The 26,111-nt window shown below is 38.4% G+C and overlaps 4 protein-coding genes across 7 annotated transcripts in view; 2 read left to right on the top strand and 2 right to left on the bottom strand.

The window, feature by feature from the left end:
• Nucleotides 1–4,495, top strand: part of LOC103476590 (gap junction beta-6 protein-like) — a 16,852-nt gene extending 12,357 nt beyond the window's left edge. Inside the window, exons 3-9 of one of the 3 annotated variants that reach the window (XM_008429075.1) lie at nt 750–925; nt 1,018–1,071; nt 1,874–2,045; nt 2,581–2,733; nt 3,652–3,790; nt 3,888–4,094; nt 4,183–4,495. In XM_008429075.1, the coding sequence (XP_008427297.1) occupies nt 1,875–2,045; nt 2,581–2,733; nt 3,652–3,790; nt 3,888–4,094; nt 4,183–4,193 (681 nt within the window). In that variant the 5' untranslated portion in view covers nt 750–925; nt 1,018–1,071; nt 1,874 and the 3' untranslated portion in view covers nt 4,194–4,495. Of the gene's footprint in view, nt 1–749; nt 926–1,017; nt 1,072–1,873; nt 2,046–2,580; nt 2,734–3,651; nt 3,801–3,887; nt 4,095–4,182 lie in introns of all 3 variants that reach the window. The other 2 variants (XM_008429063.1, XM_008429072.1) reach the window with 2 other exon arrangements.
• A 570-nt stretch (nt 4,496–5,065) lies between these two features.
• On the top strand, nt 5,066–13,117 carry LOC103476609 (gap junction alpha-3 protein-like). 2 transcript variants are annotated; one of them, XM_008429085.2, is made up of 4 exons: nt 5,066–5,819; nt 8,117–8,205; nt 8,406–8,965; nt 10,201–13,117. In XM_008429085.2, exons 2-4 carry the CDS (start codon nt 8,137–8,139, stop codon nt 11,042–11,044), a joined length of 1,473 nt encoding a protein of 490 aa, XP_008427307.1. In that variant the 5' UTR covers nt 5,066–5,819; nt 8,117–8,136; the 3' UTR covers nt 11,045–13,117. The 2 variants fall into 2 exon arrangements, with proteins under 2 accessions (XP_008427307.1, XP_008427313.1); XM_008429091.2 differs by lacking the exon at nt 5,066–5,819 and adding an exon at nt 6,487–6,873.
• Nucleotides 13,118–14,893: 1,776 nt separating this feature from the next.
• hpxb (hemopexin b) lies at nt 14,894–18,969 on the bottom strand. The gene is made up of 10 exons (XM_008429102.2): nt 18,795–18,969; nt 18,416–18,435; nt 18,040–18,135; nt 17,811–17,953; nt 17,577–17,730; nt 16,712–16,924; nt 16,516–16,608; nt 15,617–15,747; nt 15,384–15,531; nt 14,894–15,283 (listed from the first exon to the last, which is right to left on the bottom strand). The coding sequence occupies exons 1-10, from the start codon at nt 18,860–18,862 to the stop codon at nt 15,057–15,059; spliced, it is 1,293 nt and encodes a 430-aa protein (XP_008427324.1). The 5' UTR covers nt 18,863–18,969; the 3' UTR covers nt 14,894–15,056.
• Nucleotides 18,970–19,124: 155 nt separating this feature from the next.
• Nucleotides 19,125–24,216, bottom strand: LOC103476633 (uncharacterized). The gene is made up of 2 exons (XM_008429109.2): nt 24,174–24,216; nt 19,125–22,480 (listed from the first exon to the last, which is right to left on the bottom strand). Exon 2 carries the CDS (start codon nt 22,416–22,418, stop codon nt 19,821–19,823), a length of 2,598 nt encoding a protein of 865 aa, XP_008427331.1. The 5' UTR covers nt 22,419–22,480; nt 24,174–24,216; the 3' UTR covers nt 19,125–19,820.
• Nucleotides 24,217–26,111: the final 1,895 nt, after the last annotated feature.

Raw genomic sequence — 26,111 nt, 5'->3', positions numbered from 1 at the left:
TTAACAAAAAGGTTCAACAACAAATCTAAAAAATATGGCAAAATGGGCCCAAAAGAAATCAACGGAGGCACCATAACTCAAGATAACAAACCAAAAGACTGACTTAACAATGAACACGCAGGGGAATTTATACAAACAGGCTAGCCTACACAAACGAGGAGGGGTAGGGAAGGAGACAAAGACAAATAATGTATAAACATAAATGACTAATTCAAAGTAAAACATTCTAACTTTATCACAACTATAAAAAACAAAAAAAACCTAATACCAAAGGGGTTTTAGCAATTATGCTATTAGTGGAGAGAGGCAGATTGTTTCACCTCAAGTCCCCTGCTTCCAGCAGCCTGATGGATTGTTCCACTTCCTGGTTTTCTTTTCAGCCAACCCCCTTCTGCCAGCCAGTCTTAAACTCAGCAAAACAAAATATTAATGATATTAAATAAACATAAGGCGTTTACTAAATGTGTGCACCCAAATTAGTAAACCACCACCAAAGAAAAAGTGAAATTCTAAATATATTATATGAAACACTTAAATACTAACACTGAGGAAAAGATGGAGGATCCTCCACAATGACACATATAAAGTTCGCATCAGTAAACATGTTGAAGAAATTGCTTTAATTTGGTGAAAGCACATTTAAATTTTTCAGACCACACAAAATCGGTCTGATGGCCACAAATGGCCCCACGACCACACTTTGGACACCCCTACTTTACAGGATGCCTGTCTGCCTTTCACTCTTACAGCTTTGTATAAGAAAAAAAGTCCAGACTGATTCCTGCATTTGGAAAGATACTAATATCCGAAACTAAGTCCTCATGAGTTTTATTTTGAAAGTCCTTGGAGGAAGTGACCCTGTTGCTGTCTTTGTTGACTTCACGGTGAAGAAAGCATCTTTATGCAGAAGACTTCAGAGCTGCAAGTTTGTGTCTTGTTGCTCTCAAAGGACAAATTCAGTTTTATTTCTGTCAGTTTTGTGATTTCAATTAGATACATTTTATTTTCTTCTTGCAGGAAAAGAAAATGGAGAAACTTTTACAGCCAATAACCTGAATCACTGTAAACAAGGTGAGAAATGTGTTCCTGTTTTATGAAATTATTTTTAATTCATTTCATTTATTTGTTTATTTTTTTAAAAACAAAGAAACAACTAACAAATAGAACAAGAGAACAAAAATAATTAACTTACAACTCAATAATTATCAGACATTTGTAATTAAAAACATTATGATATTCATATACCTGTTTAATTTACTGTAACTAATCAGTTATATTAATATTAACAATATTAATAATTAGACATACAGTGTCAGAATAATTACCAACTCCTTTCCAATGTACACCTGTAAATTCTTCAAAATCTGTGTTATATAACAGATAAAGTAAAAAAAAAACAACAACTAATCATGATAATGATAGTAAATAATCTGCTAATAATGGTAACAGTAAAGAAGGAAAGGTACAAATCGAATATATTTAGAAACATTTCATTTAAAAAGTGTTTCTGCTGTCGCTATAGAGCAGCCTGAGCTGTTTATCTGAGGGTGAAACATAAACAGTGAATGGTGATGCTTTCTTTGTACAGTAGAGTGTTTTTTACAGTGTCAGTGGGCAGCGAGGTTCATCAGATGTTCACATGAATGCTGGCACGGCGCCTTCCACTCTCCTCCTCTCACTTTCATTCCTTTTCATCGCCTTCCTCTGTCAAGTCGGCTTTTGTTTCTGCTTTCATCTTCTGCCACTGCTGTCCTCCACAGAAACAGATTCACGTTGTCATGGAGTCATTTTTATCAAAATGCTAAACATTTACCTGCAGTTTTCTGGTGTAAAAAGTAACTTTTCTGATTGTTTTGCTTGTCTGCTCTAACAGGATGTCTTGGCCGGCTCTGTACGCTCAGCTGGCCGGCACCAACCGGCACTCCACCTCCCTGGGAAAAGTGTGGCTCTCTGTGCTGTTTATTTTCAGAGTCATGGTTCTGGTTGTGGCTGCTGAGAGCGTCTGGGGCGACGAGCAGTCCGATTTCACCTGTAACACACTACAGGTATCACATGGACAGAGAGAAATTACCACAAACTCATTCATTAATAAAAAGAAATCAGATGGGGAGTCAAATTTATGCAAACGAGTTAAAATATTTAGATGTCTTCTGAAAAGTTGGAAAGAAACATGACATTATTTGTAGATATCAACTTTTTAAAAAATATATAAACTACTCCAGATCACTATCTCCTATTTTTAATTCCTGCTTCTCTTTCATACCTACTCACTTTTTTCTTGTTGACTGGTCTGGACCCTAATGCTTACAGAAAATAACTTTAACTTGTTGCTTGTTTATGTGGGTGTAAGATGTCCTCAAATCAGGACACAAAAAGACCAAAACTGTAGTGAACAACTAGTGACACATGAAATGTGTAAACTAACCACCACACAATCAATACTGACACCTGTATGATACCATTTAGTTTAATAAATCAAAACTAATTATTAGAAGAAAAAAAACAACGCCAGCTGCAAGGTGATGCAGTTTTTAGCACCAATGCTGATTTTCATTTCTGTTACTTTGTTTTTTCTCCCAGCCTGGCTGTGAGAACGTCTGTTATGATCAGTTCTTCCCAGTGTCCCACATCCGCCTCTGGAGTCTCCAGCTGGTCTTTGTGTCCACACCAACCCTCCTGGTCTCCATGTATGTGGCCTACCGCAACCACTGCGATAAGAGACGAATCCTTCAGGTGGATGTCCCTCTTTTATTCTGCTTATTCATTGTGATGTCATGTTTAAATATAACCAGTGTCTTGTGAAAGTATTCATACTTTTTGTGAGAAGTCTGGTTGGGACTGTTTGCTGCTTCTGGACCAACCTGGATTTTCTGACAGGTATCAGTTCTGATGTAGAAAAATCCCAGAGGAGGTCGTAAAACCATTAGCTGGACCATTAATCTGGATGAGAACATGGTTCCCTCTGAACCGGAAGTGATCATCTTAGGAGAACGCAGCGCAAAACATAGCTGCTGGTGCCTATCAACCAAAAAGAGAATTACACAGAGATGGGTAAAAAAATCAAAAACTGTGATCGACCAATAGTTATATTGTTTATAAGTTATATAGGAATTTAACGAGAGCTAGTTCTAAGCTTGTAGCTTGTTTATTGTTGTCATAGTAACTCCATAGCAACTGCCTGTCAAGAAAAGAGTTCACGGAAGTGTTACGTGGCGTCACATGAGAACTGCATATTGAAATTAGAGGAAGTTTGATGAATTTCTTTTGTTTTCAAATCTAAATGATGCACATATATCATACTAGTGACTATATATATATATATATATATATATATATATATATATATATATCATAAATCATACCAGGGCATTTTCAGTAAAATATAAAAGAAGCCATAACCAAATTTGGTTATGCAGTACACCATCAAGCTCACGCCTGGCTAAACCAAAGAAATAACTGGAAGTTTTTGTACTGTAGCTAAATGGGAAACACTTTCAAATGTATCAATACTTGTCCAAGGCACTGAACTTTGCCTAAGTTTTCTGTGATTTTATGCTGCTGCATTTTTCACACTCATCTCTTCACGTCTGCGTTAATCTCAGAAGGTATTGTGCGTTTATTTTCCCATGGGCGGCCATTACTGTTCGTCAGAGTTCTGGACGGGTTGGCGTACTCAACAATAAGGGGCAAGAAGAAGAGTTGGAGACGCTAAAAAAGAGGAGACTCCCAATAGCTGGCGCCCTCTGGTGGACATACCTCTGCAGCTTGGTGTTTAAGATGATATTTGAAGGTGGATTCATGTAAGACGTGGGATTCGACTTTTCCCTCTGTCCATAATCAGACTGGTTTGGTGTGAGAACACACACTGTATGTACTTGTTTCACCAGGTACGCCCTGTACGTTGTGTACGACGGTTTCCAGATGCCACGCCTGGTGCAGTGCGATCAGTGGCCATGTCCCAACCTGGTGGACTGCTTCGTCTCACGGCCCACGGAGAAAACCATCTTCACCGTTTTCATGGCTACTGCCTCTTCTATCTGCATGGTTCTTAATTTGGCTGAACTTGCATATCTGGTCGCCAAGGCTCTCAACAGGTAGAAGTGTTAATCAGACGACCAGGAGATTAATCCGATTTAATAGGTTTGCAGTTTCACATTACCTTTCTGTGTTTTTGATTTTCAGCTAACAACTGACAACATCTTGCTTTCATTGAAACTTTGAGGGCAGAGGGTGACGAAATCAGAAATTCAAGAGACAGATTTGGGTTTGAACAAACCATCTGCTCCAGGATGAAGGTGCATCACATAGCAAAGACTTTTAAGAACAATTTTAAATGCAGATAAATACACTTCTGTGACCCCAGAAATGGTGATTGATGTCAACAATGAATTTTTATGCACACCATTGTGGAGCCCTGGGACCATCTACTGGACAACAATAAAACTGCAATGTCAGATTGTCAGAATCCTGACAACTAAATCTTTTTGCAAAACCAGTTGGGCTGAATCTTAAAATGTAGGTATTATGTCAAATTGTTTACTGTAAATTTAGTGTTTATTAGCTGATGTTATTTTAAAATAGTTAAATAATATGGCACACTTACATAACTCGCTGCCTTTCAAAATCTATTTTTTTCCTTGTTTACTTCTTGTGTAAGTTAAAATCAGTACCATTATGTCATTATGTAAGCTAATTACAAATGACACTAACGATAGCAGGTGTTTTACACACATAGAGTAGGAATGATGACACATCTGGTGCTGACCGGGGTGGCCAGACTATCCAAAAATTGTACTCAAGTAAGAGTAGCATTACGTCAACATATTTTTACTCAGGTAAAAGTAAAAAACAAGAAATTACTTAAGTAAGAGTGAAAAAGTATTTGGTAAAAAGTATACTAACTGAGTAACTGATCAAATTATCAATTATTTAAAAATTATATAATCAGAAAGACCAAAATATAGTTAAGTGGAAATTTTGGTATTTTAAGAACCAAAATGACAATAATTCATGTAAGCAGCAAAAAATAACAAAATCGGGCAAAAGAAAACAGTTTCTTTAAATAAAAAGCTTATGAAACTTTAACAAAAACTGCTGGTGTGTGTCTGTCTGGTAAATTTTTACTTGAAACACATTTGTTCCCCAATCCTTAAATTTTACTCCAGTTAGAGTAGAAATACTTCATAATTAAAAAGTAAAAGTAAAAAGTACAGCAAAGTAAAAAAAATACTCCTAAGAGTAAACCTTTTCAGAAACGTTACTCAAGTAAATACAACAGTTTAAATGTAACTAGTTACAACCCCAACTCTTGGTGTTTACATGTTGGTGTGGGGGGCCCCAAATGAAAATTTGCCCACGGTCCCAAAAAAGCTTTGATCGGCCTTGCCTCAATGCCCATTTTATTCGTTTTTTTCCCCCGCGCTTGTTTGTTTTGGAGGAACGTGACTTCTGAGTGGCCTCTCAAAACATTAATGCGCGCGCGCAAGCACCGAACCCCCGTAGCCCCCCTCGTGCGCCCCATGCACGGGGACACCAAAGTGTGCGACAGTGGCGGAGGGCCTTGGCCACGCGGGACGCAGCCGCTGCGCTTCGCGGGACGGCTTCCACATGCACCCAACTTTTTTTTTTTTTTTTTTAATTTTTGAAACACCAAAAGTAGCTCCGCGCGTCTTCCAAAAGGAAAAAAAAACTTCTCCATCTTTCTGTCTTCCTCTCCTCGTGTTTCGAGCCCACCCGTGCCCGTGAGACTAAAATAAGGAAGAAAACGAAGAGGAAGAAGGGACGGGAAGAGAGGAAAAGCCCGCCGCCGGGAGGGAGCGGTAAGCCGGTGGATGCTGGAGTGATGGTAGTCTGAAGTGGGAGGGAAGAGGAGGGATTATCATCCTTCCTCCTGCTGGATTATCTAATCTTCTCATGCTGCGTTCATTTCCTTTTGGAAACAGGAAGCTTCTCTTACTTAATAGCGCAGAGTTATTAATTTGGTTTCAGTTAATTAATAGGAAAAAATCAAGTAAAATGTTATGTTTTGCCTTGAAAACTTTCATGGAAGTTTGTCTTTTTGTTAAACTGCGTCTGCAAACTTTTAACAGACCAAAAGTTTAACTGATCCTTAGTTTAACTTTTAAATCACAATAACAAATTTACTGGACAATAAATTGTCCCAGAAGCTATGGCAATAAATGATGACATTGTAATTTTTGACACTATTTTCAAGTAATATAATGTTAATTGCATAACAATGCAAGAACATATGCAAAGATCAATACACTTAAAATTGTAATAAACATTTGCCTCTGGAACTGGAAGACATTTTTAAAAATGCAAAATGAACAAACAAAACAATAGAAATAGCAAATAAAATTAGTTATTAAGTCTCCGTAAACAAAATTGTCTTTCAAAAAAGACTTTTTCTGATTGAAAAATAAAAAAGATTAAACAATAAATCATGAAAATCGAAATTATTCAGCTAGTTTTAATTTTTCATGTCATTAATTGATTTATTGCTTCTTACCACAAGCTTTTCCTCAGCACAGATTTCTCCTCTCTTTTGTGTGACTTAATATTTCCTTATTGGTAAAACTGTGGCATCTTAAAGCTGTGATAATGCCAACATGTACTTTTTAAATTTCTTTAAATATTTTCTTTTCTAGATACACAAAAATTATGCATTTTTGTGTTTGCAAAGTGCACGTTTTTGACCAAAAGTGCGAGATCTATACATTATTTTTGTTTACTTTACTTGTATATTTGTATACTACTATAATCTGTTGAGTCTGTATATAGATTTAATCCCTTGGTTTCATCAAACTGCAGTGTGTGAAAACATACAGTAAGAAGCTAATTGTCTGATAAGTGGCGGCTGCAGCTTTCATGGTGAGTATTTTGTTATTCAATCGGTGATCTAAGAGTTAACTGTTTGGGTCATTTGAGGACAAAGAGCCCTGATCCATCAAAAGCATGCACCAGCCTGGACAATATCCATCTGGCAGCTTCTCTATTGTCTGTCCTGGCCCGTGGTATTTCATCACGTCAACACATAATGTACATCTACACACTCTGCTGTCAGACTGGTGGCCCAGGCAAGAGTGTTTGGTCGAGTTTCTATAGTGCAAATATTTTAGGACACTTTGACAAAACCAACTTACAAGTAACTTTACAGATACAGGATCTTATTTGGAGTCAACAATTCCTTATTAATATTGATTAAAAGTACTGGTTCCACTGGCAGATAAAAGACATTTTTCCATGCGGAACTAGAACTGGGTTGCTAGGTGACGGCCGCCGGTTGCTAGGTGACAACCGGGGGTTACTAGGTAACGGTGCAGTACCAGTGGAACTAGTGTTTTTTTAATCAATAATAAGGAGTTATTGACTTCATATAAGCTCCTTGCTAAAAAAGTACCTTCTAAATTAGTTTTGTCTTGTGTAATAAGATATTTGTATTAGAAACGAGACCAAAAATACTTGGTAATATTTTGTGTTTTTACAGTGTATGTTCCTGGTTAGCTTCAGTAGCTTTGATATGACTGACTTTAGTCACAGAATAACACTTTCACCATAAGAAACTTTTAGGTATTTTTTCCATTCTCCTTTCCTTCATGACTAAAGGTCAGAGAGAGACTCTCCGCCCAATCAAAGTCCTCTGTACTTTGACTGAGCTATTTTAACATGTAAATACAGCACTATATGAGGTCATGCAGTCACTTCACTTACATTACTTGCAAGTTTGTTTTCATTCATATCAGTAAATCCCAGGAAAACATTTGCTCCCATCAGCATTCCTGGGATGTGATGAGTCCAGCATTCAACAGGGACAACCTGTCATCCACTCATTCCCACATTGTCCTCTCACTAGCCAGTCCACACAAAGTCATGGAGGGGTATTTCAAGCAAAAATACTGTTTCAACATGCTGATAATAATGATAAATACTTTAGTGTCACAGTAGTGCAAAGAGAACAGGTCAAATAGATGCAGAAAAGGCACAGAAATGTATCCTCTGGCTTAAAGACCTGGAGAATTGTAGTTGGTTATTTTGGCCAAAAGGTGTTCTGCAGCCTTCTTGTAGCTTATTGCGAGTACTTGTGATAATCATCATTTTTTTTATCGTCTTCCAGGCTAGAAAATCAAGGGAAAAATGGGTGACTGGAGCTTTCTAGGGCGACTGTTGGAAAATGCTCAAGAACACTCCACTGTGATTGGAAAGGTAACTATACATTACCATCCCATATTCACATTTTTTAATCTTCTTTGCCATTTCCTAATGTGGCCATGATAAGTAGATCTCTAACTTCTAAAATGGAGACACGCTTTTCATGAAGGACAAAATGTCATTCCCACGGCAGAAGTGCCTCAGAAATCTTTAGCTAACCGGTGTTTTGTAATTGTTTCATCTTCCCTTTTCAGGTTTGGCTTACTGTCCTATTCATTTTCCGTATCTTGGTTCTTGGCGCAGCCGCTGAAGAAGTTTGGGGTGACGAACAGTCCGACTTCACCTGTAACACCCAGCAGCCCGGTTGCGAGAACGTCTGCTATGACGAGGCCTTCCCCATCTCTCATATCCGTTTTTGGGTGCTGCAGATCATCTTTGTCTCTACGCCCACTCTCATCTACCTTGGCCATGTGCTGCACATCGTGCGCATGGAAGAGAAGAGAAGAGAGAGGGAGGAAGACCTCCGAAAATCTGGACGACATCAGGAGGACGACGATCCTTTCTATCACAATGGAGTCGGTGATGGAGGGGGAGGAGGTGGTAGAAAGGAGAAACCGCCAATCCGGGATGAACATGGGAAGATTCGTATCCGTGGAGCTTTATTGAGGACCTATATCTTCAACATCATCTTCAAGACTCTGTTTGAGGTGGGCTTCATCTTGGGGCAGTACTTTCTCTATGGCTTCCACCTGAGGCCTCTTTATAAATGTGGCCGCTGGCCCTGCCCCAACACTGTGGACTGCTTCATCTCCAGGTTAGGAAGTTTTATATTCTTGGTTTCTATATACATCTGAAGACACATAACCTTTTTCTCACTGTCTTACAGTAAATCAGATTCAGGTTTTCTTATTTTAGGCCAATTAAGATTACCAAGTACATATATATTTGGTGGAATATATGGAAGACTTTGAGGATCTTCTTAATCCAGTCACCATGTCCTCTGTCCAGATGTACTCAGGGTCAGGGTCACAGTTATCAGCTTCCTGTCATGGTTGAAACAACTTTTCAATGCCACAAGAAGGACATGGTAACAGGTGGGGAGTGGCAGACCAGGGTTGTGGTCCAAATTTTCTATAATGCCAACTGGTCCAACAACAGGGAGATCTTCCTTAAGAAAGCTTCCTCTAGACTGTTGAAAAGGACAATTGACTGATTGTCAAACCTTAAATTCAATAGGGGCATTGGTTTGGAATAACGGACCTGATTTTTACCCTTGCAGATTTGCTGAGGAGGTCCTTGGAGTTAGGTTGTGCTGCATATGCGAGTGTTCAGAAATAGGGGAAGTATTGGGTCAGAGATGCTTTTAAGGGTTACCCTTGATTGGATAATTAAGAAATCAAGAGTTGTGTCCACATTCAAAATACAAAGTCTAGCGTGTTTCCATTGTGTGGTAAGTTTCACCAGGGGTCTTCTCTTGTCGCGTTTCCTTTTTGTGGTGTACCTGGACAGGATTTCAATGTGTAGTCTTGGAAAGGAGGGTGTTCAAGAAGCTTGGGGTTTCATCGTTTGTTCTTGCAGATGATGTTGTTTTGTGGGGACTCAGTGCATGACCCCCAGTATGTAATGGAGCAGTTCACAGCCAAGTGTGAACCAGCTCCACTAAATTTGAGGCCAAGGTTCTCAGCCAGAAAAGGGTGGACTGTTCCCTCCAAGCTTGGTGGTAGTCTCTGCCTCAACCAGAGGACGTTAGATATCCTGGTGTCTGGTGCACAAGTGATAGTAGGCTGGAGAGACTTTGTTTACATTTTGTGAGGAAGGACGTTTTGACCATATCTTTTTCAGAGGTTTTTGTGTTGTTTCCTTCAGTGGTTCTTGATGCAGCGCCACCACAGGCGAGGAGGGGAACAGGTTTCTCAAAGGGTTTGGTTTGTTTGACATAGTGCAGTGCAAAGACAACTGCAGCAGCTGAAAATGTTGCTCTCCAATTGAACAAAGTTTTTCTTTTTGTTGTTTTTCTTTTATTTCCTATGTTTTTGTTTGTCGTATTAGGCCTACTGAAAAGACCATCTTCATAATTTTCATGCTAGTGGTAGCATGTGTCTCCTTGGTCCTCAACCTACTTGAGATCTACCACCTGGGCTGGAAGAAAGTAAAGCACGGGGTCACGAAGGAGTTTGCTCCTGACAGTCTGTCACTGATAGGCGTCAATGAGCCTGGAGACGCAGAGACGATTCCTGAACAGACCTCTCCAACAGGGCTCCAGTGTTTGCCAGTGTCTTCTAATGTGTGTGTGGTGAGAGGTGAAGCAATGAGAGGAGGAACTTACAGTCCAACCGGAACCTCCCACACAGTGATTTCCTTAAACACTAACATGGCTACAATACCAGTGTCTGAAGGACTTAATGTGGGCAGTGCTGCTAGCCACCAAGAGGACTTCCTGATGGAGTCGCTGCCTGCTTCTGTCTATGGTGAGAGTGAAGACAGCCATGGACACCTTGCGGAAATGCAGCAGAATTATAGAAACATGGCTTTGGAGCTTCAGAATCTCAATGAGGAAAATTCCCCCACATATCCTCTTCCATCTCCACTGCCCTCTACCTCTTCCTCCTCCTCTCAGGAGGAGACGACATGTCTGGAAGAGAAGCAACGCTCCACATTTCCAACTCTTCCTCGAAATACACCTCTCTCTCTGCTCGCGCCGGAGGAGACAGCAGTGGATCCAGAAGACACTGTCGCCACATCACCTAGCATAGAACCACGTGATGATTTCACAGTGATAACCAGGGCGGAAATGCATCAGCCTCCCTCTGCTGTCGGGACAGATTTAAGGAGGCCCAGTATGGTGAACAAGACCTGTGGTGCTCGAGCTCGCCCTGATGATCTTTCTGTGTAGCTAAAATGTAGACGCTCACATTTATAAAACGATGCACATGTGCTTTTCTTTTACCCGTATGCCCATAAAACCAAACCACAGTATCTGCCACAATTTAAGACTAGTTCATATCAAGAAGCAAGGGGTATCATGAAAGAAACACAAGATATGACAGTAAGATTGGAGCTTTAATTCTGTTTTGGTGTCTATGTGATTCTATGGAGATGTGGTGCTAACTAGCATAGCATATACATGAATAATAGTTGTTAAATTTTCATTGGATGGTTTCACAGTCAGTAGGGTTGAGCATCTCTGCTTTACTGCCAGTAGATATCTCAATACACTGTACCACATTAAAGAATTATGAGCAGCAAACTCCAGTTCCATACGATTCAACTCGATTACCATTCTTAGCATTCATGCTAAGATAAGTTGGCCATGTGTCTATTTATTTTTGTAGAAAATAGCTAAGCATGTGAAATGGGTTGATATTTCAGTCTAACTTTTTAGAGACTAACTCAACTACTTTGCATTCTGTTGCACATGGTTGTGATAACTAGTGAACAACCTTATACCTACATTTAGCATTTATGTTAGGCTAAACTAGTCTCTAGTCTCTTTTTGTAATCAATAACCAAACGTATTGGCCTTTCAATCTAACTCTCAGAAGGGTTGTTTCAATCATCTGGATCTATAAATACTGTTTTGATATTTAACAATATCCCAGCCATCTTATTTAACCCCTTTTTAGCATGTATGCTAAGCTAAGTTAGCATGATTCAAGTTTTGCAGTTAATAATAAAACATGTTAAATGTGTTGATCTTTAAATCTAACTCGTCTGTTAGATATCAACCCAGTTCATGTTCTCTTCTTATCATACATTGCTTTATAAGTTAGCTATAACTTATTCATATAAGCTTATTCATGGCTTTCAGCATTTAAGATAAGCTAGCCAAGAGATAGTTTTAGGTGTTAATAGTCAAACACCAATCTTATTTGTCAAATATAATTTGATCCTGCTGAAATGACATTATATGCCTCTAAATATGCTAACAGATGTCCTAAGTAAACACAGGACTAGCACAAACTCAACTGCATTATGTTCCTAATGTTGAGAATTAACTGAGCTAACTAGCAAGCTTTGGATCTTGGGAGCAGCAATACTTTTTAAATGATATTAAAGAAGAGGTTTGCACTTTTATTTCTATTTTTTTTTTTCATGATGACAGAGAATATCAGTCTTTTGGTCTTTTGGTCTTTTTTGTATTGATGTTCTGCTATTATGCAGCCTGTAGTTTCAATGAAGAGGGATTATAATCCCACCCTGAGACAAAGTCAATCAGGCTGTGCATGTGTATGGGCGTGTCTGTTCAGGTGCTTTAGTTTTGTTTTTAATGTCTATAAAATAAAATCTATGCAGTTATATCAGGGTTAAACTATATAAAGTTTATAAATATGTAAATATATAATGAAAAATTGTGCTTTGATGTATGGCAACTATATTTTGGAAAAGCTTATCTCTGGTGCAATTCTGAGTTTCACCAAAGAATGAAAATATTTTAGTTATTTTCTAAAAAGAAAAAAAAACAATAGCAAAAAAATAAGTGTTAAAGGAGTTGTAACTATTATGTGTGCAAAGTTTATTTTTGCTTATTTCTTTTGGTGAAATGTTCCGTTTTAACCTGTAATATTATGTAAATGAAGATTTAAACAGCTATACAGATCTGAATATAGAATAGATGGAGTTTTCTATGTTGAGTTGTTTATTTATGGTAATTGAAAAATAATAATTTAAGGAATGGACAATATATGAAACCACAGTGGCTGATATTTCCTCTGACCTTTAGCTCTTAAACCGTAGATGTGCCTTTAACCATATTCAGATAAAAAGATTTGAAAAATGCTTTAGCTCTCTGACTTGTAGTTTCTCTTGTCTGTTTTCAAGAAACATCACTTGTTAACAACCAGATTGAAACATGCCTTGTCTTTAAAAGCAAAGTGATTTTCGACAGAACATTTTGTTAGCAATCATGTTGATGTAAATGTTCATTTACCTCAAATACTGACAGAGCTTTTTCTGAATAAATTTTTTGTACTGTAGCAATTGTTTTTTTGTTTTGCTGCTTTATTTTTAAATAAATAGGATAAAACTACACCACTCAAAATATGTTATTCATGATAATTTTCAAGATTCCACATTATAAAAACTAATAACATTGAGCACAGATATATAGTAAGATTAAATTTAGCTAAATTTAGTTCAACATTAATATTCTGGAACAAGATACATTCATAGCCAGACTGTTTGAAGGTTTTGCTATACTAACTCCCGCAATAATGAAAACATCAGAGTTGTTAGCACTATTTTATGAACCTTTAAACTGTCATCACGTTTGCATTGAATCGCTAAGTATAGTGAATCTATGGCAGGAATTATTTCCTGTCAATAATCAGTGAGTTTACTTTGTAAACTTAAACTTAAAGGCCATTAAACTGTTTAATTTGAGACTGGAGTTGTTTCAAAATGGTAGAAGTTGATTTTCACCTTGGTCCCATTTAGACCAGCATTTCATTTTATCTAACACCATCAACTAAACTGGGTTAATCCTTGATAAAGATGCTAACAAAAGTTGTTTCCTGCAGGTAAGACGCTAACTTCTCCTAACTTTTATGTCGGTATCTTTTCTGATTTAAATAACTCTGAATGTCGGTAGTTTCCGCTGTAGCTAGCTGTTCTCTTTATCCATAAAGATCGAAGAAGCTAACAGCCAGCCCAAAGCTAACAGCTAGCTAGAGGGGAATCGATGCTATTTTAACTTCTCCGTTGTTGAAAATGTGTAGCACCCAATGCTAAATCTGTTTTAGAAACCTTTAACCAATACATTAAAGGTTTGTGGTTACTAACAAATAAAATTAATTTAGTCTACAGCCAATAAGAACAGTCCAGAATGTGTTAATTGTAGGTCAACAATTGGATAAATAAAAATCAATAGTATTTAACTGCTAAAGCATGTATTCAAATTAACAAATATTCAATAGGTTGACATGTATTCAAATTGTTGATAATTAAATATAAAGTAATTAAGCTAAGTGACATATCAACTTCTAACTGGTGGTAATATATAATATTTCTGGGTTTGTAATGATAATAGTTTGTAATGTCTGCCGTTTAGGTCTCGTGTTCATGTGAGTCCTCACTGTCTGGACTCTGAATCTGCTGAGGCCAGCGCTTCCTTTATGTCCCAGGGATTTTGAGTGAACAAAGACCTCTCCAGGGCGTGAAAAGGCCTTGAATGCCGATTATAGCTGTCCTGACCCATGCTGAAGAGTATGGGTCCACATGCTCCAATATGGACTCAGGTAGTTTGTAAAACCCTGTAAGTTGGAAAAGTGAGCCAGTTTTTACCAATGTTATTTGGTATTATCAAAAATAAATGCAGATATTTCAGGTCTGTTTAGTGGGGGAAGAGCAGGGCCAACATTTATCCTCACTTCAACAGAAGCTTAACTACAATCACCTTGTTAAATTTTCTGAAGTGGTGTAGTTGTGCCTTAAAATAATGACAAGGAATATCTGTTGGGTCTAAACTCTACATTTAGTATTTAAGCTTTGTGATAGTCCTCTAAACAGTGGAGGGATGCACCAGCTGGACATTTGAACAGTTTTTTCCATGCTGTATAAATTAAGATATCATTGTGTTATAGTCATTGTAGAATGATTTTTCTGGAGAACCACAAATGTATTTAATTCTTAATGGTCTTTTTCCAAACCTGGGAAATATTTAAATGCTTTTGCAGCCTGTGTGATGTGGACAGTGGGTCCTCTAGTGGACAGACTATGCATTGATACCAAAAAGAACAGACTGGAGTGGTTTTCTTTCTGCTTTTTATTCTCCAAACAAAAGACAAATTTGACTGCATGACACAAGGCTTGTCCAAAGTTGCAGATGATAAATTGTCTTAATCAGGCAGTAATGTTTGAGTTAGCGATCATTTCTTTGATGTTTCTCAGAGATTCCTCCTCTCTCCTCCCTAATCCTCACATCCCATCAGCGCTGAGGTGATATCTGAGGCCACTGGTGCGATCCTGCCCATCGCCAGTATCCTGGGGCTTTCATAGTAGTAAAACTGTGAGCCTTTAAATAGCCTTATCCCGTCATCACCGCACAGACTGGCGTCTATGTCAGACAACGGCAATGGAAAGTTTCGGCTAATAACCCTGGGTGTGGCGGTGAGGTCAACGTCACGCATGCTGCTCCCTGTTGGAGGATGTTTGTTGAGATATTAATTAATCCCTGAGTCTTCTGTCTCATCATAATTCAAAACATGTCATTAGAAATAAATATTTAGACATCTTACCTTGAATTATGTGAGCTATGTTTTCATTTGGGCATACAAACGCGGCATCCACAGTTCCCTCAATGCCCAGCTCCTCCTTGACAGTTTTAGGGTAGCCTTCGATCAAGGTGAAGTGAGCGTCTGCTTTGTAGATGTAAACCTGATTGCCCTGCAAATGTTTGGAGAAATAAGTGGCATTTATTTCATATTTTACCCATTTTGAATTAATTAAAGAATCTAGAGGATGAAGCTACCTTAATCAAGTAGATTTTGCTGTTGTAAGAGAAAACGGCATCAACTCCATCGTTCACCTCCTTCCACGCTCTGGTTATTGGGAAGGCATGAAATCCGTCACGGTGTGTGTCAACACGCATGTAGATCGGACCTAGAGAGATTCAACACATTTATTTCTTCATATTCATAACTACGCACAGCATATTTTGTGTTTTCCTTAATGAACAAAGGCAACTTGTTTCAGAGATGCTTACTCAGTGTGGGTCAGTTTTGACTCTGTTTTCTTGTGTTTCTTTGCCAAATAGAGTTTGTGATAACTGGCAATAAGTCGTCTTATTTGCAGAATTTGTTTAATCAGCCATACCAGAGAGTTTGTAACGATGACAACTCTGTTTAAGGTTGGCGAAGCCACTTTGAAACTTAAAACTAAAATATTCAGAGATGGAGCTGTTGTGTGTTTTGGGTCATTGTCTTCTTTCACTTGCATTGAGTGAAACAACTATTGGCAACAAGCTACAAGAGTTAGCAAGATAAACTAAACTAATTAACTTGCAAATGTCAAATTGTTGGGCCATAAATGCCAGTTTTATAAATAGAGCAACATAAAAACATAGTTGCACTTCTAATTAAACAGTAATTAAAGATTTTGGGCTCCAATTACAACAAAAATATCTTTAATCAATGCTACCAGCATTATTTAGTTTCATAAAGTTGCAAACTGTACTTTTTGTCAGCGATATCCACTTTCAGACTCTCATACTGCCAACCTCCAACCAATGAGATTAAAGATAAAGTGCTAAGTTTAAGACTTTCTGATCTACACTTCATGCTCCTATCGTTTAGTTTCATATGACATGCATGTAATATTTTGCATTGTTATACTATGAATCATTAGCTTTCAGTGCCATTCTTGTGTTACCTGCAAAGAAATAGGTCCTGCCTCCATCGTCTGTGGTGGCTGCGTTCAGTTTGACGTCGCTGCATTTAAGGGGTTTCCGATTTCCTCCGTGACCTGCAGTCAAGCACAAAATCAAGAACCAATAAAGCCATAAAATCCACTGTTATTCCTTTCACCAAGAAATGAAAATTGTGACATTATTCCTTAAAGAACTGACCAAAGTTGGGGCAGGTCATGAAGTAATGCCGGGCGTCCTTGGGGTAGGCGCCGGTCACCTCTCCTGAGACGGGGTGGAAGCGGGTGAAGTTCTGTCCGTGGAAACAGTAGTAGTGCTCGAGCCAGCGGAAAGCCGACGTGCAGGACGGCAGGTGGGACCACGTCTTGGTCTTCACCGCTTTTGTGGCAATATCATAAACATGCACATCCTGGCCTGTAGGGGCAGATTTTTAACGTTTTTCATCAGCAGTTTTATGTACAACAACGTATTTAGAGCTATTGTAGATGGGGGGAAAAGGAGCAAATTTCTGACAAAAAATTCAGAAATTTTCTAGCAAAAACAAGGACATTTCTGAGCTCCAAAAGTCTAAAATTTGTGAGAAAAGGACTCTGAAATTTTTAGATTATTCTCAGAAATTTTCTAAATAAAAAGTTGAAAATTTTAGATTTGTGAAACTTCCAAAATGTAAAATAATAAAAAAATTCTACTGAGAAACCAAAACCGAGAAATTTCTAGGTATTTTCTAGTAAATTTCTGAAATAAATCTCAAACTTTCTGATTTTTTTTTTAAACCAAATTTATGATTTTTCAAACTCAGTAATTCCCATATTTTTAAATAGAAAATTTCTGAAATTTAAAAATTTCTCAATTTTGTCTTGCAAAATTTTGGCTTTTCAAACTCAGAAATTTTCTGTGTTTTTTTTCTAGAAAATGTCTGAAATTTATCTAAATATTTCGGCAGTTTTTGGCAGAAATTTACTCCTCCTTTTATTTTCTATCTACAATGTCCCTAATAAACTTTTGTTTTTTTTATTTTCATAAGTTCAGTTTGTCTTCGTGAGATAAACATTTTAGCCCAACAAACCTTTAAAGAACAGAACCGAATCAGCCATGCACTCTCCTTTGGGACACTCCACTGCAGCGTCCAGGTGGGTGGGAACTCCAGGAAAATCCTCCTGGATTTGTTTTGGATACCCTTCCTCCAGAGTTTGGTTGAAGTAACTGTACACTTTATCATCCTAGAGGTCACGTCAGAGCTCGTTATGAGACACCACATCAGACGTCCCTATTGTTCCGTCACAGATTAATTTATTGTTACCTGGAAAAGGTAGATGTGATCGTGGTCGTCTGGGTTTTCGGTGTTGTGCATGCGGAAAGCGGCATTGATGGGACCATTCAGTTCCTTAAAGTGCAAACTGGAGAGCTGAGCTGGACCAGTGAAGCCATTCCACACGTGATCGTCTGAGAAGAAAAACATTTTGACATAAATTACAGCATAAAAACAACATTAAAATGCAGTTTTTTGGGGTTTTAAAAATTTCCCACACCTTTGAAGAAGAGAGTGTTTCCTTTTTCATTAGGAGTGATGGCGTCAAACTCAACACCGGCACATCTGTCTGGAGCGCCAGGGCTAATGCCTCCATCTGGATTACAGATAATACTGGCATTTTAAATTTGTAACATTTCAAGCAAAAAACCCTCAATGTATTTCCTTTGGATTTACCATGATGAACCACCACAGAATAAATATTATTACAGATAATAATCTCAAAAGTGAGGTGTTAGTATTCAGCTTTTCTGAGTTAATTTTGTTCTCTATGTAATTCGCCTGGAGTAACTTACACCGAAGAAATACATTGAAGTATTTGGTTATAAAGTGATAAAAAATGTGAAATACTGGTAACTAAGACCAGAAGGACTCACCTTCTCCTGCTGCGTCTTGTCTGTGAACGATAGAAAGGAAATTACATTTTGTTCTCCAGTTCAACATTACACAACGTTACTAAATGATGAGTCAGCAGCCGATCAATGAGACCAGCTTATTTTATTGATCCGGCTGCTGAACTTTGTGAACCACCAAACAGAGTTGCATAACAAATTGATGTTTCTTCTTCCCAATTGAGAAATTTGGTATATTTCTAAAAAATAAATAAGAGCATGTCTTGGATTTGTCATGACATTTGAAGAAAATAAACATTAAAAAAACTCACCTCGTGTTACGTTTAAGCTTTAAACTATTAGATTACCTTTAAGACTGTAATTGTAACAGTTGTACCAACCAGTGGGATGTATCGGTACTTACAGCGGCGCTGCGGTAGAGATGGTGACCAGCACCAGCAGAATCAGGGTTCTGGTGATCACCGGCTCCATGTTTGCTGTGCTGATGTCCTCAGATGTGGCTCCTCACGCTGGAACTGAGCTGGGAAGTGAGCTGAGCAAGAGTTGAGCCTGTGCTTTTATACTGGTGTGTGTGTGTGGGAGTGTGTGGACCAGTTAGGAAACTTTGAGCTTGGATTGTGTGTTTGTTTGCACAGATAGGGAGGTGGAAGTTTTGTTGTTGCATAATTAGCTTTTTATACGGTCAGGCATTATTGTTCTCATGTTCTTTTGCAAGTTTTTTGTTGTAGTAATGTATTCCAGTGACCATTTCATGCAACTGGCAAAGAAACTATCTGATCAGCTTAGTTAATATTTTACAGACTTTTCCTTTTTGGTCAAGTCAAGATTTGGGACATGAAGAAACCAATAGGAAATGTCAGTAAAATGACTTTATGGTCTGATTATCGAAATAATTAACAAACACAGATGATTAAATCCATTTTAATAATATTCATTACATTACAACTGAAACTACATAAAAATCATCTTTATAGTTAATTTTAAGATTAAAAAGAGATGCATTACTTTAAAGTACAGAACTTTACAAAACATTACAACAGGGTGCAAGCAATACTAAAGTTGTAATGTTTACAGCTTAATCATAAAGGATTACCAATAGAGCATTAATTCAACTTCAAATAAGAAACCCTTGATCCTTGTAAACAAACCGATCTGGTACTTCACATTCTAAATCTGGTTAGTTTCCTTGGAGTAAAGTATGTTTTAAAGAAATATTCAGAGATCAACTTTAAACCTACAGTTGTCAGCACTGGTATTAAATGTCCTCGTTTCTGGTATATGCAAGGTTTTTGGGAGACATTTGTGAAAGATGACCCTTTAGGTATTGAACAACCAAATAATGAAGAGAAAAATTCACCAACCCACAGATTTAACCATCAACACCAGTCTGTGTGACACATATTTTTAAAAAATGTCCACCTTCTGCAGTTCATTTGTAGCGATAGATCTTAATGCAGTGATTCATGCTGTCTGATACAACCATATGGCCGTCGGGGAGAAGCGCCAGCCCCCGTGGGCTATTGAGGTTGTCTGTCACAAGAGGCCAGCCCACACCTTTCGATGGGTAGATGAGTACACGGTGGTGTTTCTTTCCCCAGTCTGCCACTAAGACGTCCCCATCATGGTCTATACAAAGGCCCCAGGGGCAGGTCAGGACAGGACCCAGGCCAGAGCACACCCCAAGGATTCTGATAGTGTTCCAGCCGGGTTCCAGGACTCGAATGCATGGAACACGACCAGTTTCATTGCCTCTTTCTGACACTGCCATAAGGCCAGTGGTGAGACAGGCTGCTACCAAATAAGGTCGGTGATACCCGGTTACAACTGTACGTTCTAACCTTGCCCCAGTTTTGGGGTCCAACTTTAAAGCAGTTAAGGTGCCACGCTTGATGTCAGCAACTACAAATTCATCTTGACATGTAACAGTGACCCCTCTTGGAGCATCCAGCTCTTCATTTGTGGAACCAGTCACAGTGCCACCAAATGTTTGCAGAAGGCGTCCATGGCGGCTGAACAACAACAATGCCCGTTCAGCGGCACAGGTCAAGGCAATGAGGCCTTTTGAATTTACAGCCACATCAAAATAGTTGCAGATGCGGGAAGATCTATCCGATCCTGAAGGAGAGACTTGCTGCACAATGTTCTTCTGGAGATCTGTCACTTGGATTCGGGCATTACCACAATCCACCACAAAGAGCTGCCCTCTGGCAGTTGCATGGACGCCACTTGGCAGATTGAAGTCAGCTCGGCCTGATCCTTGTTTACCAAACTGTTTGACCAGAAGAGCTGAGTCCAAGGCAGCTAAACCAATGCCCTCCTCCGATTCCCAAAAAGGTATTTCAGCTGCATCTTTGTTGTCCTTGCTGCATAATATCAAGTCTCTGTCTTGACTTATTTTATCACCATCGATGGCTGACATGGACAGAGATCTGCCAACACGGTTTACACTTAAACTATGCGTACCCCGAGTTTGAGATCTTGATTGTCTTTTAGGGGTGATGATGCTCTTGTTAGACTCTGTGAAGTTTCCTTGGCATTGTTCAAATGCTGAAGGTTCTGAGGTGAGACGCATTCTATTGACTCTTCTTAGTTTTCTGCACTCAGTCTTGTCATCGTTTATCAAAAGATGTTCCTTTCTAGAAAGGTCAGTGGTGGAGATTGAGCAGCAGTGGTCCTGCTTAAGAGATCCGTCCCATAGAGTATCTACAGTGTATGTGTGGCAGGAATCTTCACTATCAACTGGGGATGAAGGACTTCCACTGTCCACTGCTGTTTCCTTTAAGGTGTTCTTCTTCGAAAGGCTTTGTTGTGAAAGAGCATGATGTTTTGTAGAAGCTTCTACAAGATTGTGTCTGGAGTCTGAACCCTTGCATCTAGCCTTTGAAAATGTTGCCGCAGTGCTTCTTTTGTCATCACTTTCTCCGAGAGGGCATGATGGTTCTTCACATGAGACCATAACAAGGGCTTTTTGCCTTCTTTTACCTTTCACTGTGTTGCGTCTCTTTGTTTCCTTATGTCTGCAATCAGACTCATCACCTTCTGATTCTGCTTGACTGGAGACAGATGGAATAGCAAGAAAAAGATCTTGCCCTTGTGTGTCTGAGCAGACAGATTCCACCTCTTCATCCTGTGAAGATTCTGATACCTCACGATGTCTTTGAATTGGTGACTTTGTTGATTTAGGCTCATCCTCGTTCTCTGTGGAGCTTGACAGCTGTAGTTTCCGGACAACACGAAAATTCCCACTGTTTGTCCTGATGTTCTCCACTGGACTGCTCCTTTGCCCTCCTCTGTTTGGTTGGGGTTCCTTTCGAATTTCACGAGGATTTATGTTTGAGAACTTTGTATCACCAGAGTGCAAGGCACATTTGTGTCCCTGGTCACCACAGACTCCAATGTGGTAGGTCATACCCTGTTCACGAATATCAATCTCCCCAAAATTTAACGTCTTATACAGGGAGCTTGAAAGAAAAGTGACCCTCTTCAAGGTTAGAGAGATTTCCCATGGTTGTGTAAGCTCTACTACACCTCTTTGAAGCTGATTTTTGTTTGATCCATCAGCCATAAAACCCCATCTCTGAATCTGCTCCTTCAGCTGTGCAATTTTACGAATTTGCTGATCAACAAGTGACTGCACAACTCTCACAGCTGCAGAGTTTTCTCTCTTCACTTGACTAAGGTGTCGCTGGGCTTCCCTGTAGTCCTGTTCCACCTTTTCAAGAAGGCGTCGCTCCTCTCGCTGAGCTCCAATCACTGCATTGTCCACTTCACGGTTCACCTCCTCCACTTCGGTTTGCTGTCGCTCTCTTAGAATGTGAAGTTCTTGTTCTCCTTTCTCCAGTGTTGAAAGAGCCTCTGTCACCCAAGGAGGCGATAAAGTAGGAGATTGTGGTGTAAAGATGGAGTCCCGTGGGGTAAAGTACATGGGAGATGAGAAGGTCACATCTCTCTCTTTTGGAGTGCTGAGCGTCAGTAAGGCTGAGAAGCCAGGGAGGGCTTTTCTCTCAGAGTGAGACCTCATTAACATTGTGAATGGTAAATTTCAGAAGCCGCTTTTAAAGGGGGTTCAACTTTCTCTCCGTTTTTTGTCTGTGAAGACAAAGAAATGCAGCAGACTAAAACAGTGCAATACAGTTGTTCCTACTAGCAGGGAGTAAAACATAAACTCCTCTAAGTAGTTTCTATGCCTATGCACACAAATGCCTTTGAAACATAGACTATCTCTATACCATAATACCTGAGCCACCATGGCTCATTGAATTTGAACGATTCTATGACTTGAGTTAAATGCTTGGCCATCTTCTGACAAACTGTCTGCGGCTTCCTCTTCAGCCCAATTCATTTCTTTCCAACAATGGGACTTTGAGGGGGCTTATTGCCAAAGGCTTGAATTCATATAGGGATCTTCTAATTGTTACAGTACTTAGAAGTAACTGAACCATGCTTTGATCACCTTGGAGCTCAACATTTCAGCCATTCTTTCTGGTTTTGTTCAGTTTTAATTATTTTAGGGTCATTTTAGCCAAAGTAGTGTGGTTACATACCAATAAACCATTAAAATATATCTAACATAGAAAACCCTTATCATCATTTGTAGCTATCAGGACTGTTTAAGTAACGTAACTCCTCACCTACACAGTCACCCTTTGTTGTGTTGTACATTACTGTCTCAGTTCTTCAGGAACTCTAACTGACCTACCTGTTGACTGAGGTCTATCACATAAACCCCAAAAGGACGTGTGGCTGTTTTAAAACTGGGACATGGCTTTGCTTTCATTGTAACTTTACCTTGTCTGGACAAGGTTTGGTTTCTCATGTGGACACTAATGTCGTCTCAGGTTGCCAATGTTCTGTTTCTGGGAGGTTAATGAGGTATTCAGACCACCTACTGATCACTGCAACACTAAGCGATGGAGGGTCTTAATCAGATTTTGCTTGGAATAAATTCAATTTTATTTTCCTTTTCTCAAAAAAGGAGAATAGTATGTTGAACTGGCTTATATCCTATCAATCTGACCATCTTATTTGGTTCCATATGTTTGAAAACCAAATATTTTTCTTCCAGTTCACAGTTATGCACCATGTTGTGTTGGTTTATCACCTAAAGTACAAAGAAAATACTTGTACAATGACAAAATGTGAAAAAGTACAAGGGGTATTAATATTTTTGCACATTACTAATCTGGATTTTGGTGCCTTTTAACAGGCTGAAGCAAAACAAAAAGGCTTTTGCTCGGCTGAAAGAGGCAGGTGTCAGTTTACCGCCACACGGTTACACAAAGGGACCTTTGGAAACATCCAACCTCCTGCTGTCTATTGATTATTTTGAGCTACAATTAAAAGAAAAAAAAACATTTTATGAACAATCGAATAAAGTACATTGATTAATATGTTGGTCAGAGTGAGAAAAACTTCAATTTACCTGTCAACAACAAATCCCTGTCAAACCTCTGGACTGGAAAAGTTATGTTGTCTGAAGTTACCCCTTTTTAATTTTGAATGACAGTCTCCAGTTGCTAAGTTACCAGGTGACTGCAGCATATATGATACCATTCATAATTGAGGAGATTATTCAGGATGTGCAGGAGAGAAACTCAACAATGAAGCTATTCACTGGGAATTACACAAACAAAAAAATTAAAATCCTGGAAATTACTATTCAGGTCAACTTCAGTTAGACACATAAAAGAAAATATATATGTATTATCATATTTTTTTACATTGTATTTACACACAGTAACACCTATGTGTTTGTAAATACTGTAATTAAAGGTATTCGTACCTGAGTTATGTGCTTCTTGGTTTCCTGCTGGCTTTGATCTGAGCTGCATTCGTCTGTTCCTCTCGGCCACACCCCCATCTCACCTTTTCACCCTCCCTCTCTGTGTCATTGTATACTCCCATGTTGGATTACAGTAGCTCCAAAATGTCAATCCATTTTACCAGACTTTAAAGAAACCTTTGACAATACTCCTGAAAAAAAAAATCAATAGTTAATCATATTTTAAGTTTCTTGGTCATAACCAGGTAGAAACAGGAGCAAGTTAAACAAAGAATAGAGGAAGCAGAGTGGTTTATTGAAAGTTGCATGCAGTCTCAAACAGGCTGTTGACCAGCTAATCGGAATTTTAAACTATAACCCAAACAAAAAACTCCACAATAAAACTAAACTGGCCACATCATTCTTGTTATTTCAGAAATATGATTAAATATGCTTGATACTAAGTAGTCAGAGGTAGGTAAAGTACCTAAAACTGTAATGAAATACAGCTTAAGCATAATTCTACTTAAGTGAAAGCACAAAGTAGGATTGGAATTATGTTATTTTCTGAATTATTATGTAACATTTCCATGAAATTTACGTTTTGCTTCATTCAATGATGTCATTTTTAAATATTAAACCATTGATGTTTTTATCAGTTACTCAATACTTGAGTCGCCTTTTTACCTAATACTTTTCTACTCTTACTCGAGTAGTTTATTGGGTGGCTACTTTTTGCTTTTACTTGAGTAAAATTTACCAACCGCCAGGGGGCGGTAATCCATTAAAATGTAGTAGAAGACGTGTTCCGTGCTGCTCATGCGCTCGATATTATCCGGAAAATTTGAGATGGGTAGAGGAAATGGGGCTTTCCTTTCGAGAAGAGTGTGAATTAACATTATGAATCCAGAAAAGTCTCCAAAAGCCTCATTGTGTTTACACAACCTGCCAAAACCAACACAGACGTGAAACAAATGCGTTGGCTAATAGTAATGCGACGTGAGTCCTCAGGCGGCTAACCGCTAGCTTACAGATTGGGTCGCTAATTAGGTTTTACAGATATAAAATATGTTGTTTTCAACAGAAATTCACTCACAAAAAATGAAAAGTGAGCCACCGACCCTGCGGCCGACTATAAATGTATGTGAAGTCTTAAATACAAACTTCATATTCCTTCAAAACACTGGTATGATTTACATCAGACTCCAGCTATTGTGCTATGTGTCAGATTTTTTCTCCCTGTTTTAGTTTAAAGATGAGTCATAAAATCCTAAATTGATTATTTTGGGCTCCAATTAAAAGAACATTTTTTTATATATATATAAATAATCGAATAAAGTACATTGATATTTATGTATCAATGTACATAAATACATTGATACATAAATATCACAGCCTAACGTGATGTTTGGGAGATAAATTCTTCCATCATAACAGACTACATCTCTACTTTGACAGGACATAGACAGCAGTGGTGAGTTTAACTTGTTTTTTAATCTATCTTCTTAATAATGTTAATTATATATGATGCGTAAAATCACATTAGTGTGGCCTGATGGTGTGTTAAAGTCCTTCAAAACACGATCTAAATTGAAATACATCTAAGGATATAATCAAAACTGGTGTCATATTTACTTAATCGTTGCTTACGGAAGAAGAAGATTAGCTCCATTGAAAAGAAAGAAAAGTTTTAAAAAATCTGAGATTCAAATCACAATTTTGACTTTTTATGCTGAATTTAGATTTTTTCAGAATTTGTTAGTTTCTTTGAAGAGCAGTGTTGTGAACTGTGCTGTTATACTGTTAAAATACACCTACTGCAATGTCTCAAATACTCCCGTTTCATGACATCTAAAATGTGTAAAATCCACAAAACAATACATTAATATTAATACTATCAACTGTATCTGTCTATTTTACTTTTCCAATAAAAATACAATTTCTTTTTTAACTATATAT

The sequence above is a fragment of the Poecilia reticulata genome, linkage group LG2, assembly GCF_000633615.1.
Source record: "Poecilia reticulata strain Guanapo linkage group LG2, Guppy_female_1.0+MT, whole genome shotgun sequence".
Lineage (NCBI taxonomy): Eukaryota > Metazoa > Chordata > Actinopteri > Cyprinodontiformes > Poeciliidae > Poecilia > Poecilia reticulata.
This window is presented reverse-complemented; position numbering and strand designations above follow the sequence as displayed.

What these genes read in the sequence shown, in the direction of transcription:
- LOC103476609 (XM_008429085.2), top strand. Translation starts at nt 8,137, where the DNA reads ATGGGTGACTGGAGCTTTCTAGGGCGACTGTTGGAAAATGCTCAAGAA. An exon ending in ACTCCACTGTGATTGGAAAG is followed by an intron (nt 8,206 to 8,405) that starts GTAACTATACAT and finishes TTCCCTTTTCAG; the next exon opens with GTTTGGCTTACTGTCCTATT. An exon ending in GTGGACTGCTTCATCTCCAG is followed by an intron (nt 8,966 to 10,200) that starts GTTAGGAAGTTT and finishes TTGTCGTATTAG; the next exon opens with GCCTACTGAAAAGACCATCT.
- hpxb (XM_008429102.2), bottom strand. Translation starts at nt 18,862, where the DNA reads ATGGAGCCGGTGATCACCAGAACCCTGATTCTGCTGGTGCTGGTCACC. An exon ending in CATGACCTGCCCCAACTTTG is followed by an intron (nt 16,609 to 16,711) that starts GTCAGTTCTTTA and finishes GCTTGACTGCAG; the next exon opens with GTCACGGAGGAAATCGGAAA. An exon ending in CATAGCTCACATAATTCAAG is followed by an intron (nt 15,284 to 15,383) that starts GTAAGATGTCTA and finishes ATCCTCCAACAG; the next exon opens with GGAGCAGCATGCGTGACGTT.
- LOC103476633 (XM_008429109.2), bottom strand. Translation starts at nt 22,418, where the DNA reads ATGTTAATGAGGTCTCACTCTGAGAGAAAAGCCCTCCCTGGCTTCTCA.